General features: G+C 27.9%; 1 protein-coding gene and 1 long non-coding RNA gene across 3 annotated transcripts; one reads left to right on the top strand and one right to left on the bottom strand.

The window, feature by feature from the left end:
• Positions 1-115: 115 nt before the first annotated feature.
• Positions 116-950, bottom strand: LOC148199788 (uncharacterized). Its single transcript, XR_015785574.1, has 2 exons — positions 497-950; positions 116-412 (listed from the first exon to the last, which is right to left on the bottom strand). It is a non-coding gene; the product is annotated as an uncharacterized LOC148199788 (long non-coding RNA).
• A 5,937-nt stretch (positions 951-6,887) lies between these two features.
• On the top strand, positions 6,888-13,154 carry LOC124822725 (uncharacterized protein At4g15970-like). Of its 2 annotated transcripts, none has more exons than XM_088113723.1 (5): positions 6,888-7,482; positions 10,610-10,975; positions 11,165-11,640; positions 12,188-12,289; positions 12,989-13,154. In XM_088113723.1, the coding sequence occupies exons 1-4, from the start codon at positions 7,267-7,269 to the stop codon at positions 12,249-12,251; spliced, it is 1,122 nt and encodes a 373-aa protein (XP_087969849.1). In that variant the 5' UTR covers positions 6,888-7,266; the 3' UTR covers positions 12,252-12,289; positions 12,989-13,154. The 2 variants fall into 2 exon arrangements, with proteins under 2 accessions (XP_087969849.1, XP_087969850.1); XM_088113724.1 differs by lacking the exon at positions 6,888-7,482 and adding an exon at positions 10,384-10,472.
• The last annotated feature ends 5,504 nt before the right edge of the window (positions 13,155-18,658 follow it).

Genomic DNA, 18,658 nt, shown 5'->3' with positions numbered 1-18,658 from the left:
ATGCATTATTTGGTGACCTTGGTGAACAGTTTTAAAGCAAATGGGGGACTCATTTCAACATTTTTAAAACATCAGGGGACTGATTTCAACATTGTTAAAACATTAGGGGGACTGATTTCAACATTAATCACTAAAATTTACTCATTAAAATAGTCAATACGTAATACATTGAATTGCATAATTCATCTTACACCTTACAATCTAACTAAATGAACCTAGACAGAACCTGAACAAGGCACACCACAATACACACACACAAAGCTACAACTAAGATCTTCATCATTTTCTGCAAGTCCTGCACTGATTTTTCCAGCTGACTTATCCTCCTCACCATTGTGCAATCTTTTTCATCAACTTTGTCTTCAACACACCACTTGAAAAAGTTACACGAGCTGCCAATTGCAGATCCACCCTGTTATTCACCAAGTTATGGATTCTATCAACAAATGCATCATCAATTCAAAAAAACTTTAACTCAAACGGGTATAATTCAAACCTTGTAACGTGGACAACCCCAGAAATTTCTCCCAGCATTCTTCGTAGTTCTCGCCACTTTGGTTACAGCAACATCACCACAGTAACAAGTAGGGATTATCCCACCTCCTCTCACACCACAACCATGGGACCACCCAGAAGATCCTTTGCCCCAACTTCTCGAACACGATGAACATCCTTCAGAAGAAGCCATTCGTATCCCAAATTAGCAATTTCTCTAAAACTCCTGAAACCCTAACTTCTGATTTCCTAACCTCACTAATATTACCAAATTTACCCTCTCACAGCCACGTATCACCCTCTCTTTGCCACGTCTTACCCACACAAAGCCACGTAATGATACTCAGTCCACCCTGTCAGCTGCTCCGTTAAAAACTTCACGCCGTTTGCAAAAAGGACTTGATTGCACACTTTTTACAAAAGATGGGATCACATTGAACTTCTAAAAAAAGGTGGGACCACATTGAACTTTGGCCCCCTTTCTAGGGACCAAAAGAGGTATTAAACCTATTTTTTAACTTTACATAAATTATATTCTAATTATTAATTATAATAGAATAGTAAAAATAATAATTATTTTAGTAGAAATATTAATTAATTAGTTACAATTAAAAAATATGATTAAATGTTCTTCTAAAAATACAGGGCAACAGAGGCTCAACCTGTACCTAAGTTTGATTTTATATAACATTAAAAATTATGAAAGAGAAACAATAATTTGTAATATTAATTATAAAGATGAAATATGATCTAGAGAAAGATAATATCCTTTATTTACGATTGTGGATATATATAAATATATAAATATGCTTTTATAACTTTTTAATGACTCTCTCAATTAGTTGGATGAAAAAGAAAGTGTGTAAACTATTGCTTGTCTCCTTCAAAGAACTAACAAAGTGGCTTAATTGGTTGGTCTATATTTGCCGTGTTAGGCCAAAATTTGTACATTGTCCTTTTCTGTTTATTATTATTATTATTTATTATCAATGCATTATTTTTAAAGCATAGCCATTTTGTTTTATTCAATGTATCATGTAATACACCTAGCAATAGGATTCTAACCACATCACAACATTCCAACTAAATGTACCTTTATCAGACATTATTCTTATTATGATCAAATGTCATTTAAACATTATCTTTAGTTAACTTTCTTGGTTCAAAATATTTTACTAGAGACTGATTTTATACCTAGAATTACTAGTTAGTAGGCCGTGCTAGTTTGTGTTTCGTTTTCAAATAACAATATGGATAATTTACTCTTCTGTATTAGTGTAAAAAAGAAACCTTATACGGAAATTTAAATCACAAATATTAATTAAACAACCTTCTTAATTGGATTATGTTTCTTAGCATAAAAAATTAAAAGATCTTTATGTACGACTTTAAATTTTATATTAAATATTAACATATAATAAATAATAGAAAAGTAATTGAAGGGTTTTTCAATAAACAATTAATGAAACATTAATAAGATATGAGTTGATATTACTTTCACAGTTAAAAATCTTATATTGTTTGAAACGAGAGATTTCAGAAAATGAAATATATAATATTTAAATTACTATAATTAAATTCTATTAATTTTTAAGTATTTTGGGTGGATGAAGTTATTAAAATATCTTATATTTCAATTTTCTTGTTTGGACAAAACAATTTAATCTCTATTTTAAAAGAAATTCAACTGAATTTTTAAACACGAGTTGAGTTAGCTTAACCTTTGATTCGTGTCGATATGTCATGACTTTCAACCGAATATTCAACTTGGGATGACCATGTCTGACTTTTGCCATGAGTTGATTCGACACAACCTTTAATAGAGCAAGCTCGGGTAGACTTTGGTCTGGCTCACTCGGATTGACTTCGACCCGGACTAACTTGGGTCAACTTCAGTCCAGACTGACTTAGGTCGATTTCATCTTAGGATGACTTGATCAACTTAGGTCGATTCGGCCATCCATCGACCTGGATCGACTCGACTCAATCTTTAGCACAGATTAACTCGATTCAACATTCATCACAAGCCGACTTAGTTCAACCTTCGACATAAACTAACTCGATTCAACCTTTATTCAAGTTAATTCTGCTTAACCTCCGGATATACCAAAATTTTGAATATACCTTTTAAAATTTCTTAAATTTGAATTTCTTACTAATCACTTTATTATAGTGTAAAAAATTTTAAATTCTTCAAATAAATGAATTATTCTTTGTAAATTACTTCATCCACACGGAACATTAATACAATGAGTATAAATTCTTTTAATATAATGTTAAACTTTTTTTATTGTTATCCTATCTCAGACTTAAATTTCCAAAAATAATAATATATAAAAGGAAATACCTTTAATTTTACTCTCTTAAAATTAAATTTTGAGCTGAAAATAATTTCTTAATATCTTACCAAATTTATACCTCTAAAATTTTTTTCTATAAAAACCGAAAAAGATTACTATTAAAAGAAGAGTTTTATTAATATGTAATGGGCTTACATACTTTCTGACGAAACATACATGTTTTTAAAACCTCCCATATATATAGTTGCGTCATAGGCATTAATATTTGATCCGTGTAAAAGAGAAAGAGATGAAGAGAATAGTAGAAGATTCAACTATGGTAGTGAATAGTGAAGTTTGGACAAAAGAATTTGGTACGAGAAAGAGTGGTGCAAAACGGCTAATGTTTGTAACCTAAAACAAAACCTCAGATAACAACAAAACACAATAAAAGAAGAATATAAAATAAAAACTCATGGTCCACAAAATAATAATACTTTCGCAATAAATGTATCTACGAATGTATCTCATTTAATATTTAATATTAAATAATTCTGTGGCAAAAAAAAACAAAAAAATCACCCATGGCAGAATATTCCACCTCTGACTTGCATGAACTATATGACCTTTAGCAATGGCCGGATCATCTACTTTGTTTATTTTTAACGGCTAAAATAAAATTGTGTCTATATTTGATTATTATTTTTAAAGTTGAAAGTTAGTATTATTCTTTTGTTATTTATAATTTTTACCCAACATCAAATCTTTAATTAATCTATTATTATCTTATGAGATAAAATATAAAATCTTATAAAATATTATTGAAATTTAAAAATTTATCTGTTTATTAAAGAAATGTTAAATGGCACTTGGAAAATCTTAAATAAAACTTGATTCAGTATGATTGTTTTCTACGATCACATTTATGTATATATAAAACTTAAATTTGAGACTTTTATTTAAGAGAACTAAATATAGTGTTACTTAAAGTTTTGTCTATCTATGTTAGATATTTATGAAAATATACTAAGTATGAAAGTGATAATTAAATTTAATACATGTTTAATCTTTAATTTAGTTAATTGTGTATTTAGGGTATGCATGAGTTTTATGGATTATGTAACGCACACTTTCCCGGGAAAACTTCTCATAAGGTCACTCATCCCTAAATTACTTCCATCCTTAAATTACTCCATGCTAAGCACGCTTAACCATAAAATTCTTATGGGTTAGGCTACCGAAAAGCAAATGCATTTTGGTGATATGAGTAGCCAAATCAATCCCTTTAAGCTATTCTTCAACTGTATAGTCTCATACCTATACAGTCTCTAGATCCCTCTCATTCCGGTGTATGTTCGATTCATCCATGTGTTCCTTCCACTGGAAGCCTGCCAGGAGCCGCTCTTTGTTTGTGCCCCTTGTACTATGCCTCTTGCACCAACGATCACTCCTCGTCCTCGTTAGTGTCCGGGTGTCACAAATTACTTCTATTTTTATAAGAGAATGGGAGTTGTGCTTAGGTCAAGGGGTGGGACTAAAACTTTGAGTAATACAGAGAGTGAAAACAACTTAACTTTGTGGGATGTGAAAAGATTAGATGCAAGAAAGAGTTAAGCTTAGTATTTTGTAGTGGTGCAAATAGAAGAGAAGTCTATTTTTGTCTTCCACAATGTAGATTAATTTGTCCTTCTTCTTCTTCTTTATTCCTTTCTTTTCAATCATCTTCCTCCCCATCCTTCCTTTCATATGCAAATAACCCTAAAAATTGTTATTATAAGTAAATTCTACTAGTGCAAGGTCTCGTCCCAACTATTCAAATGCTCTAAAATAGATGTCTAATCAAACTATCTCATTCTTATTAAAGGTTTGTACACACTCTAAACTTGGGTTGGATATAAAGTTTTACACTTAAGACAAGAATTATTTCAATCAGAAGTGGAATAATTGATTGACTTTGAAGTTCTTAGGTTCTAGACTACGAAAATAGGTTTAGATATACCTTAGAGTACTTCTACGACATTAAATGAATTACATCTAAATATAAATATAAGTAATAGTAAAATAGAAGAAGAAAAAATGAAATTCAATTAGTCTCAACTCCACTTAATCTACATATATTTATACGTACTTTTTTTTATTAAATTCCATAAAACCCAAAAACCAATTATCAATATAGTTGTGTGGATATACTAACTCTCATTCTACTAAACTATAATTTGTCAATAGATTGTAAAATTAAATAATTCTTTTAAAACTCAATATTGTGTGATATTGGGACTTAAACACAATGGACATAAAAATCTTAACCAAAGTTCTTCCATCAAGTTTTTATGTTACTGTAGAAAATTTAGTTCAAGTATTTTTTATAATTCTAACCATCAATAATTTTTGTTTTTTTATGGTAAAAGCTTTGGAATAATATATGTGTATATATATATATATATATATATATATATATATATATATATATATATATAATATCATAGTTAAAGTTTATGTTAGTTTGACCATTTTAATATCATAGTCAAAGATTCATTATATTTTTGCATGTATATTTTTTTAAACGACTGTGGTTTTATAATTATAGCTGAGTCTTTGTTTTTTTTTATTATTAAAAGAAATGACAACTTCGTACAATTTCTTATTTTATAAATAAGATAGCAGGATGTTATATATATATATATATATATATATATATATATATATATATGTATATATATATAATATTATATTATATACTATAATATTATGTTGGAAGTTTGGTGTATAAATGTATATAACTTATAAACATATTATATAATTTGCTGAAAGTTTTATATAATTGGGAATTTTTAGTGAAAGTTATGATAATTCAAGTAGAAGGTTTTGAAAATCTAATTAGTAACCGAGGAGAGGACTATGTATACAAAATAAATAAATAAATAGTTTTAATGAACATTATTATTAAAATAAATAAATAAATAGTTTTAATTTTGGGAATTTTATATTATTAAATATATTGTAATTTAATGAGTTGGTGCATGTGGTATTTGAGAGATTGAAAATGATAGAAAAGTGTGACTGAACAAAATGTAGGAGACTACCAAATAGACTTTCTGGAAAAGTGTTGAAAAGTGAAATTGGAGGACTCCACTTATAAGTTTGTCAGGGAGTGAACTCTGGGAGTAAGTTTTAGTTTTCTGACAATAAATAATTGATAAATTATGCATAATAATACAACTGGTTAACTTTATCCGTAAATATTTAAAATATTTATTTTTCCAATTTTACGTAATAATGTATTAAGAATATTAATTTTTTTATAATTAATTTATTTGATGAATTACATTTTTGGATTTTGAATTTGATTTTGAAATCTAATAAAGATTTTGAAATTTCCATTCATAGTTATAAGTTTTAATTATGATTAAGCTATTTGATAAAAGGTTAATAACATCCTAAACAGATTACTACATGCATCGTCAACCTTTATTAATGTTATATTAAATATAATATCATATGAGAAAAATGAGATTATAATTTAACCATAAATTAATATATTAAGTAGTAAAAAAATGTAAGATATTCTCACTCACATCAAGTTTTTTTACATAACACGTCGTGACTGATTTTTATCTTAGATATTTTGAATGGTTTAAGTTTTAGTTTTTGACATAACTTACCTAATAAATACATGTATTTAGAAAGATATTTTATTATAACAAATAACGTTGATATCATAATGATATAATTCCTATTATCAATAACGTACGCTTATTGCATCAGGAGTGTGATGCACTAATAAATCTAAGTTTTACATTAAATAAAATTAAGATAATGATAATTAAAATTAGAGTTTCCCATTAATCCTCCTTCTTTGAAAAACTTAATCATATATTTAATTTTAATTCCTTTTATTTGTACACTGAAAACTAAAATATTAGAAATAAGGTTTTCATAAGTAAATATTAGCAATTAAGGTCTTAGTCTTTATTAACGCGTTTTGCGATAAGATGTAAAAGAGTAATTAATTAAAGCTATAGTAATTATATTGATAATAAATTCTATAGATACGTTATAGTTTTAATCAAGTGTCCATCCTTCCTTATTTAATATAAATTGATAAATAAAGAACAAAAAATGAATACGTATCCTTGGGATGACTTGATCAGTCTCACTCCTCCAATGTCTCTCTCTTGTCGCATCGTTCATCCATAGACAATACTTAATAATAATAATACCTTCTCCTCCAACACACCACCATCTCCACCCTTTGCAATCATCATGTGACTTCCTAAACTGTCGCAAAAACATCTTATGACAATCCTTACTCCTTAACTTTTTGTAAATACGCGCATACATATATACAAACATGTTGTGTTTTGCGGCTGAAGCAAACGGCTAGGTTGTTCAAAGGCACACCACAGTGTGTTGTGTATATATAACAGTCTCTCTCTGCAGAAAAAGAAGTCAAAGAGACTAACTTTGGCACCCCAATTGAGCTCTTGCAGCAATGAAGGTCAACTCCCCCGGCGCCGCCGTGGAAAAGGCCGCCGGCGATGGCATCAAGGCGTGGAATTCCGGAGGAAGCCACCTTTTGGCCAAAAGAGTCATACAATTCACCATGTTTCTCGTTGGGTTTGCTGTGGTGTGGATGTTTCTCTACAGCTCTGCTTCTCCCTTCGGATTCCCTACCTTCTCAAATTACTTCATGGATGACTCAGCAAAAGTTAGTCTCTTTCTTTCTCTCTCTCTCTCTCTCTCTCTCTCTCTATATATATATATATCTCCATCTCCTTCTCTCTCCATATGTTTGTGTGATGCCATTGGGGTTATTGGTGGAGGTGAAGGGAGGATAATGAAAAGAGTGAACTTTGGGAGTTTTTTTGGATTTTGATGTTAACCAATAAAAAAGTTGAATTTTTTAATTTTGGTTTTGATGCCTTTTCATTTTATGCACTAGCTGTTGTCGAAGCTTGGTTTTTGATTGGTTGATCAAACTTTTTGCTTGTGGGTCAATTTGGTTTATTCCTGAAGCCAACCTTGAACAGAACACATGTTTTATGAAGGTTTGCTTATGTTATTGTGTACTCACAATTTCATTCTTTTTGTTCTTTCCCTTAAACTGTCATGGAGCTATCCAAAAGGGTGAAAAGATAACCCTTTTTGTTTGGTTTGGCTTTCATCATGGTTCCAAAGTTAAAATCAACCGCACAAATCAAGCAATATTAAGACAACTACTTGAAAATTCTGAGATTCTTAGAAAGATGTACCAGAAAGATCATGGATTTTATAACTGATTAGGGAAAAGAGGGCCACAAAAAATGGGTACTGATGTGCGTGTGGGACCATTTCTAAAATATTACCGTTGCTGATTGGACATGCATCTTTTTGTATAAATTTTCATTGTTGGTAAATTTTGTCACCGTTGCAATTTGTGACTTCAAAAGATGAGTCTTTTTCTCTATCCTCTTTATGACCCTAATGACCATTGAAGCATGGCATTGGGTGAAAGATTCATATTCCCCATGCCTTTAATTTTCACAGCCATGCTTTTTCTGAATTGGTAACTTCTCTTTTTTTGGTTTTGGGAATGACCAATTAAAATTATTTGAATATTTATACTTGGCTTGAGTTTTTTATGATGTTTTAACATAATTTCAAGGACCCAACTTCAAATTTTTCAAAATTGATGACATAAATTGATTAATTAATACTTTGTTGTGATTTGTTTCTTCTCTCTCTAGACGAAATATCTCCTTAAACGGATATATCAATGCGAATTTTGGTTTTATATATAATCTACTTGATAGGGACTAAAATAGTGTCCAATAATTAATGCACATCATCAAACTTGGTTGGGTATATTACTCCATTTCTATATTTTCTAATTTTCTTATTGTTAAGAACTAACTATATTAATTGTCGAATCAAGTTTTTTAGGTAATATAAATTTTGAAAACCAAGTTTTTTAGGTAATATAAATTTTGAAAATCAAGTTGTTTAGGTAATATAAATTTTGAAAACCATTAATTAAATGAATCAATATGATAAAAAAATGATTTTATTAAAAGAGGCCAATGTAAGTGTTGATTCATTAAGTAATTTGCTTGAGAAAACAATAAAGAAGACATTGTTGAAAAAATAATTAATGCGATTTTTGAATATTAATTATAACTAATTTTAAGTATTTGAAAGTGATGTTTTTATTAAAAATATTATAAAAAAATAAGATATAAAGTGAAAGAAATAAAAATAAATAAATAAATTGACATTGTATATGATTAAAATCATCCTTAATAATTGCTCTTACCATTTAAATTTTTAAAATTTCTGTAATTTTCTTTTCATTTGATTCATTCATAAATATTACGTACATTAACAGGTTATTTCTTTTATATATCTTATAGCCTGTTCCATTTGGTCATAAGGATTGCTTTGAATCTTGAACTTGAAAACAGATTATGGAATTTTAATGACACTTTTATTACCCATTATCGAAATATTCTTGTGTGTTTAAGAATTTATCCAAACCAAAGTATATTTATATAATTTATCATAAAAAAACCCATTTTATCGAAAATCAATTTTATAATGAAATGGAATATATTAAGAAATATCTGAAAGAAAATGTTACCAAACTTGCATTAATATTCTTTTTGGATCAAATCTCAAAGAAGAGAACCTATCACGACAACAGCCTTCAATTTTTTTAATTATTATAATTTATATGGGAATGATACAATTTAATTAATTAGTGTTAATGATTTAGGTTTATTTTATTTTGGTAGTTGATGTTTTATAAGGAACCCCACCTTCTAATTAATATTTTTCTAATGTCTCAATTGTCACAATATTGGTGTACATGTGCAACATAATCGCCACAGACATAACCAGCTGTTCACATGGTTGTCCCAATGAAGACTTATTGGTAATACCAATGTTTCATCGTATTACCATTTTAAACCTCTAAAATGGTAATTTTTTACATATATTATCGCATTAAAATTATTATTTATTATTAAAAGTCTCAAATCCAGTTCAATTTAGTAAATATTATTTCATAGTTCAATTTTATTATAAGATTAAGTTAAACTTAAAATTTATTACTTAATTATTTTTAGACTCAAAGTTTCGTTCAGTTTTATTTTTAAAATATGTTTCGAAAAATTAGATGATGGTGAAATGACAAATTTTGTCAAACAATTCAAAATGTAGCAGTGGGTAAAACCCTGATTGCTTTTTAGGTGAAAGGCCATGAAGCATGGTGGCTATTGTTTCATTATTGATAAATAAGTGGGAAAGGAATAAAGGGATGCAATGATATTATTATTGTGTGGATGACAAAATCTATTATGATAGTGTGATGATTTCACACAGTGAGCTACTGTTCTATAGTTGCATATTGATGTGAAGTTGGAGTTCACAGAAAATGTAGAATTTTTCCACAATTTTCACAAAATTAGCCGTATGCGCCACTAGTTCAGTGGTCATAAGTGCAGAAGAAGGGGACCATTTTGTTTCTTTGACGTTTGAAAGTTGTGTTTATGTCCCTATTGGAAAGATGGTATATGGTATATTCACTTCCTAATTGTTGTTTTGTTTGTACATTTTGTCCATTGTTTTTGTGTTTTCCTTACTAAATATCAGATTCTTGGATATGATGAACATTTGATGCCACTGTATTCTAGAAATGGAATGGATTGTTTTATCTTTCTGGCAAGCATATTCGAATTGAGTTGTTAGCTTATCTTTCACTTGTCTTATTATCCCTCCCACGTGTTTGATGAAATTCTTACCAGAAATGTGAACTTTGGTTACCAAGTGTTTGATGAAGTCTTGGTTTTATGCATCAGGGGAAATATGATCCAAAGCTAGAGAAAGTTCTTAGAAACGCGTCTATGAAGGATAAGACAGTGATAATCACAACTTTGAATGATGCATGGGCAGAGCCAGGTTCCATATTTGACCTCTTTCTTGAGAGTTTTCGCCTTGGAAATCAGACAGAGAAGTTTATTAAACACTTGGTGGTCATAACTTGGGACCAAAAGGCACATGCTCGTTGTCTTGCTTTGCACAACCATTGTTATCATCTTGAAACTATAGGTGACAACTTCACCGGTGAAGCATTTTTCATGACAGCAGACTACCTAAACATGATGTGGAGAAGAATTGAATTCCTTGGTTCTGTCCTTGATATGGGGTACAACTTTGTGTTCACGGTATATTTATATATATATATATATACATATACATACATATTTTATTTGCAAAGTAGCTTTTTAAAATCTTCACAATGCACACCACAAAACCACAAACTAGGAGGATTTAGTTTCAGAGTTGAATTCACTGATTTACTGTGATAAAATAATACATGCACTTGTGAATCAATCAGAGGTTTTCCTTTGCAGGATACTGATATAATGTGGCTTAGAGATCCCTTCAAGCGATTTTACAAGCACACAGATTTCCAAATAGCTTGTGATTATTTCAATGGCAATTCCTATGACTTAAACAACTTTCCAAATGGAGGGTTTAATTATGTGAAATCGAATAGCAGAACTATTAGGTTCTACCAGTTCTGGTTCAACTCTAGGAGTTCCTACCCCAAGTTGCATGACCAGGATGTCCTGAACAAGATAAAAAAGGATTCCTTCATCTCCAACATGAAACTGAGCATTAGGTTCCTTAGCACTGATTATTTTGGCGGATTTTGTCATCATGCAGAGGACTTCAACGAGGTCTTAACAATGCATGCCAATTGCTGTGTTGGTTTAGAAAACAAAGTCAGTGATCTCAAAATTTTGCTTGAGGATTGGAAGAAGTATGTGGCATTGCCTGAAAATAAGAAAAAGCAGTTTCATCCTTCTTGGAGCATAAGCTGCAGGTAATGGAAATAACTTTTGTTAACTTTTGGTTCATTTAACAAATAAATACATTGATTTTACAGAGTAAAATACTTTTCAATATATTTAGTGGTAATTATCAGACAAAAGCACAATAAGATTAGTCCATAAAATTAATATAAGACAAAGGTTTGTTGTCTTTTACTATAATTACTTAACAAATTCATCCTAATAGTGCATAGAAATTAAATATATGCAATTCCACTTAGAAGTTGTAGTCAAAAGAATATAAATCAATAATCAAATTTGACTTTGGGAGTTGTTAGATAAGATGAAATGACATATATATCACAGGTACAGATAAAAATAATAACATGTCAATTTATTTGATTGAAAGTTTTATAAAAACTATGTAATATATATATATATATATATATATATATATATATATATATATATATATATATATATATATATATGATGTTTTTTCTGCCACAAATATATATTGAGATGTTGCTATCATTAATTGGTGGACATCGTTTTCTGGTACTGTTTTGTATAATTTTTCACATTGTTGGCATCCTTCAGCACGTCGTTTCAACGTGCCAAAGAAAGAAAGCAGAAGAAGAATAATAAAGGGAGGAAGTTGTGACAGACTCTGGCTGTAACTGTTGATTCATGTACAAAAAGGTATGTGAAATTTGTCTGTAATTGTATGATTCTTTTAAAACTCATTGAGAATTTTTTTTATCATTTTTTTTAAATTTTACTGACAATTATTAAAGTATCACTTTGTTTTTACTTTATTTCTTGTTTTATAAAATTGTATATATAATTGCTTGGACTATTTTTTAGGAGAGAGATAAAGGAAACATGAAAATTTTATAAATTAGTGAAAAAATATATTGCTCAAAAAGTCTCATAATTTCCAAGTTCTTGTTGACTTGTTTGTTGCAAGTAGCATAGTGTTTATATACAATTGTTGAGTTGATATACTGTTAAAATGGGAATAAGTTTTTTATTTAACTACTATGTTTTTGTGGAAGAAATGTTTTTTTTTATAGAATTAAAGTTTATTATAAATAAATATTTTTAATACATTAAATTATGCTATAATTAAGTTTTAATAAACAAGTATTTGTAACATATAAATTATATTTTGAATCTATAGTAAGTAATTTAAATTACGATATAAAATATTTGTAGTTATTGGTATAAACTTTTATATTTATTTTAAAAAATACAATTTAATTTAAAGTAAACAAAAAAACAGTTTAAGTAATTAATGTCATCATGTAACTAATTTAAGTAGTTTTTATTGGTTTCAATAATCTAATGTTGAAGTGATATAAGTATCTAATTTAACCTTTTTTTATATTTGTTTTGAAGGTTATTTGAGAATGATTGACTCAAATTTGGGGTCACAGATTAAGGTCAACAAAAAAGAACTGTGGAGAACAGAAGTGCAGGAAAAAGAAAAAACTGTTTTGTTTTTTAGTCAAATTTCAATTTCTTACTCTCCTTATTTAAATTTAACCAGCTATTTTTTCTTTAATTTACTTGATTATACCAATGTTTCTTTAATTTCAATCTCATACGATAAGTTAGGTACGATAGGATAATGTTTTACGCATTCACTTAGTTGTTGATGAATCCGCACTCAAAAATCTTCATCAATTATTACTTATATTCATTTATGGGATTCAAGTCATAATATAATACTCAATATTTATACTATACATATGTATAAAGGTATTTTCTTTTGAAAATTATAATTCAATAGCTGTTAATTCAATAAAATCATACAATATGATAATTATAAACATATTTATATGAATGTTAAAATAAATTAAAATTTTATATATCACAACTCTTTTAATAAGATTAATAATTAAATTGAAGTTTTAGGAATTTTATTGAGCTAATTTCAACTGATTTATTTCTGGACTATTTTCATTGGACAAAATTAGATTTCATAGGTGTGAATTTGCACTTGGTGAAATTGATTTTCCCGAGCAAGTATGATCAATAAATTATCAATATTTTAGAATCACATTTCACTATTTGAAAAATAATTTCCTTAAAGCAAATTATTAACTTTCTGATACATTAACTTACATATAACAAACTAAAACAAAATAGAGTTGTTCGTACTTAAATCCTTCATCAAAATTTCATATAACAATAACACAAATATTGAATTGTAATAAAGAAAAAAAAATCATTTATACAATCCAAAACCACCCACTTATTCATAGCTAAGACAAAACTAATTTTGATTACTTGAAACACTGGAGTTGAATAAGAAAATAAAATAAAAGACCAAAATTCCTTAGATAGTCTCAAGAATCCTAAGTCCATCCGTTCTTAAAGTTGACCATTTCTACCTATCTTAACACGTTTCATAATTTCACTGTATGCTATCGTTACATTCAATAATTTATTGCATTTTAATAAAAAATATTCCTCCAAAAGTACTACATTGCATCTTAGCATACAGTTTCAAAATCAAAACCATTCAATTTCAAACAAAAGTTGTGTTAAAACATCTTTTGCTCACGTTTTGCTTGTTCTAACAAGATCAAACTATGTATATTTTTGAATGAAAAAAAAACTAAAAAAAAACTGAAATCGGTTTTCCAAGGGCTGAGAATTGTTATTGGGTCAGGCCCAATTGGTATGCATGTTATTTTTAGTCCTATTTCACTAAAAATTTCAAAAAAAAAACAAATAAAAGGAAAATTTAAAAAAAAAAGTCATTGAAAATTTGAATTCATATTGTTCAAAATTATTTTTCATTTTGATAGTTGTCGAGTTCATTGAGCCTCATTTCCATCTGAGGCCTACTTTGAGCCCATTTCTTCATGTTTCAAAAATTTCTTTTAGCATAATTTTCACTTCACACCTTATTTTTTATAAAATTATTTGAAGATTTTCCGTCTTTTCCTTCTCTGTAAAAAGAAAAATATATAAAAAATTAAAAAATTAAAAAAAATGAGAAAGAACGGTTCTCGAACCCACTAGGCTTGATTGCCGTTATGGTTTTCCTAGAGTCTAGTTCATTTGAAAAGTGATGAAAAATACATTGTTTTCATAATTTTCTTTTGTGTATAAATGTTTTCATCATGAGATTTTCCTAATTGTAAAAAAAAATAATCAAACTCACTTTTAAGATTTTTCACTTTGACAACAAAAAAACAGTTTTCAGGCCATTGGGCCGATTTGTCCCGAGTTTTTGTTAGTCCAATTCTTAAAAAAAAATTGTTAATAAAAAATAAAAAAAAATCGGGTTTTTATTCGACATGATTCATCATCAAATCATTCTTTATTCTTCCATAAAATAAAAAATAATAATCTTTAACCAAATGAGACTTCACATTTCATTCCGTATGACCAATTAGGCCAAACCCCTTATGATAAGCTCAATTTCCTTCAAGTCCAATTTTCATTCTAGTTTCAAAGTCCAGTTTTTCACATTGGTTTCAAAACCCAATTTTTTCACTAGCCACAAAGCCCAATTTCTCATTGATTTCAAAGCCAAGTTTTCACACTAGGCCCTAAGCCCAATTTCCACGCTGGCCCACAAAATTCAGTTTTCCACACTGACTCCAAAGCTCAGTTTTTTCAAATTAAAACAATTCATGTTACTCAAATTAATGGTCTAACCAAGTTCTTTTCCTTCAAATTAATCATTAATACAAATCATCAATTAAAGCATTTCCAAAATGGATTATACAACATTGGCATTTGACTCTACTTTCGAAAGATACATGCATTGAGTAAACCCAAAGATTTATATATTTCACTCCTACCTTTGCCTCACAAGAGTTATAATTATATAATATAGGATCGAACAACCTTCATTCCATAAAGCATAACAAGGTAAATTATATATTTGATAGTTTGGTCAACCACCGAAATTCTCAATATTGAACTTTCTTTAACTCTCATAACTATACATCTTTCTCTATATGAGTAGGATTCAAGTAGAGCTAGGAAAGTAATCTCTTTATAAAGATCAACGTATCAATAAACTCTAACACATTATCAATGTAATATTTTCTCCTTGAAAATTTCTATAGTATCCCCATCCATACAATCAAACTAACAAAATTCTCAACACATTTCTATTACATACAGTTTATTCAATACATTTATCTTTTCAATAATAAATTAAACTCGATTTAAAACATTTTATACTCAAATCTTTTTCAAAAACAAAATAAATGTTATACTTGAAAATCCCTTTTCTCGTGACCGACACCATGGCTCACTCATCAGGTGGGTACTAGAAGAAATTCCTCAAAAATTCGCCCAACAAACATATCTGTCACTTAGTGGATAAGGCCACCAAAAGAAATTTCCAAATTTTGCTCAAGGAGTCTTGTTTCGTCTAGTGAGAGAACATGCCCTTACTTCTCTGATTTTTCTAAAACACTTCTTGCTTAGCAAGTAGATTACTCACCTATTTAGTGAGGCTTCCCTACCTCTCTAAGTTGGTAAATTATGTACTTGTTCAACGAGTGAAACACTCATTTAACAAGTTTGCGTAATTCATACTTGTACTAGACATACCAAATCTATGATTTGGTCCATCTAGTCCTCTAGGTACGATTTTTATCTTAGAAAGACAACCAAGTTGCAAAATGACATTTAACCAAATCACTTAAATTATATCTCTCTACAAGATCTCTCAAGCCAATCACATAAAAATCAACATAAAGAAGTTTTAACCATCTATAACATACAATACTTTAGCATATTCACTAGGCACAATCAATCAATGTAGACATCACAACAATGACTCATAACCATTGAATTAAACTCACATATTCATCTCATGTTTCAATTGATAGTTGGAATTGTATAAAAACACAAACTTTCCTTACCTGATTGATGCTCCTAAACTCCAAAAGGTGCTCTTCACAAGCTTAAATCTCACAAACTCCAGAAACTTTATCTCACACATGTTACTTTACTTGAATATATAGAACTATGATCAACAATTATAACACACTTTAATAATCATAACCGAACAAAATTCATTATGTTCCTTTTATCATCATATGCAAACATTTTAACTTCTTTATATAAAGAGATTTATTAAAAGATCAAATGGAAAAGCAAAAAATGAACTTACTCTATTGAATATTATGATCGGGTAGGATTATCGACCTCAACGTTAGGAATCCTATGACGTACTCTGATCTTTATACATAATACATATCAAAGATGAAATTGATAATCTAGGATGACATTGATAATCTAGAAAGAAGACAAAAAAATATTTTAAAAAAATTGTGAGATAATAATTTTTATAAAGTGAAATTAGAATATTCTATTTATAATCTGACTTTTAATAATAAATAATTAAGTATTATTTTTTAAGACCACTAATATTTTCAAGTATTTTCTAAGTCCTACAATTGTAAAATAAGAAAATATTTCATACCTTAGAAAGCATCCAAAACACATAAAATTAAAAGATGGTATGAAACGTTTGTCATCTCAATCCGTTAGAGTTTATCTTTACTCAATAAATGTCTCATATAGCATTTTATCGTAAGATAATAGAATCAATATTGGAAAAGGATAAAAAAGAACTAAGAAGAAATAAATTAAAAAGACAATTTCACACAATTTCTAAAAATTAATTATCCGTAGTTATCTAAAAAAAAGTTGTAATAAATTAGTTAGTTTGTTCTGTTTCTTTAAAGTGTGTAATAGTAGGTTGTTTTTTCTTTCTTTTATCAGCTCTACGTAAATATCTCGTTCTTTAATATGATTTTGCATAAGAAATCAACACAATTATATATGATTCAAGAGAGTGAATACATCTTGCTCAGCACTTTGATAGTTAATAGTTAATATTTTAACCTACACACTCAATATAAATAAAAATTTGACTTTATATATATTTTAATCATATTTACGGATAGAGTTAGAATCTCACAAATTGAGAGTTATGTTACTTTTACTTATATATATATATATATATATATATATATATATATATATATATATATATATATATATATATAATAACTTAATTACAATAATTTCATTTAAAATTTTTTAATTTAAATTACAAATTTATTTCATATTACTTTTAAATAAAAGAATATAAAATTTGCAAAATTTTAAATTTTAATATATTTTCTTTTTATTTAATTAATCAATTTCAGTATTTTACTTTTTAAAGTATAAAATTGAAAAGAAAAAAGGCACATACCAACTTATTCCCTTCCACTTGTGCCCCCAATAAACTAGACAAGACAAGTTAGAAGTCTGAGTGTCCACCCACACTATCCAAACCATTATCTCACGTCATATAGAATTTAAAATAATTAATTATTCGTTAAAATAATTATAAAAAAAAATCATAGAAGTCAACGGTTGTACAATCTACTACATTTTGTTAATCTTCGCATAATGCTTTGTATAATATTTAGATACGATTAAGGTTGAAAAACATATCCTAGGTGAGATATACAAGTGTTCTAGTTTTGTAAATGTACATATAATATTCAACTCAAGAATATTCGATATTCGTTGATTAATTTTTGCACAAATACCTTTTTAAAATTAAGAAGTAAAAATAAAGTTGTTCGTAAAAAGTATTGATGATTGGAAATTCTTTATATTCTAATTTGATATATTTAAATTTGTATTAAGACTTATAAAATTAAATATGTTTTAAGAGAAATTAATTTAGTTTTAATTTATATTTGTAGTACAAGTTACTTGAATTTATTTTTCAACAAAATTAATTCTGTTTGTACTAATATTCTGTAATATAACATTAAGTTAATATTTTTCCAGTATTTATATTTAAAATTAAATATATTTTAATTTCAAATTTTAAAATTAAGTAGATATGTTTTTTCTAATTTAATATTGTTATTTTTTTACATATTAAATAATATTTAAACTATTTCTATAATTTATTACATTTAAATGTCAATCTAAACATCTTTCAATACATAAAAAAATTAATATCGTTAGATTAAAATAATTATATTAAATTATTTTTAAAATTTAAGAATCAATAATAGGTTC

The sequence above is a fragment of the Vigna umbellata genome, chromosome 4, assembly GCF_029865625.1.
Source record: "Vigna umbellata cultivar VRB3 chromosome 4, Vumbellata_1.0, whole genome shotgun sequence".
In the NCBI taxonomy this organism is placed as follows: Eukaryota; Viridiplantae; Streptophyta; class Magnoliopsida; order Fabales; family Fabaceae; genus Vigna; species Vigna umbellata.
Note: the sequence above shows the minus strand (reverse complement) of the source record. Positions and strands in the feature narration are given on the sequence as shown.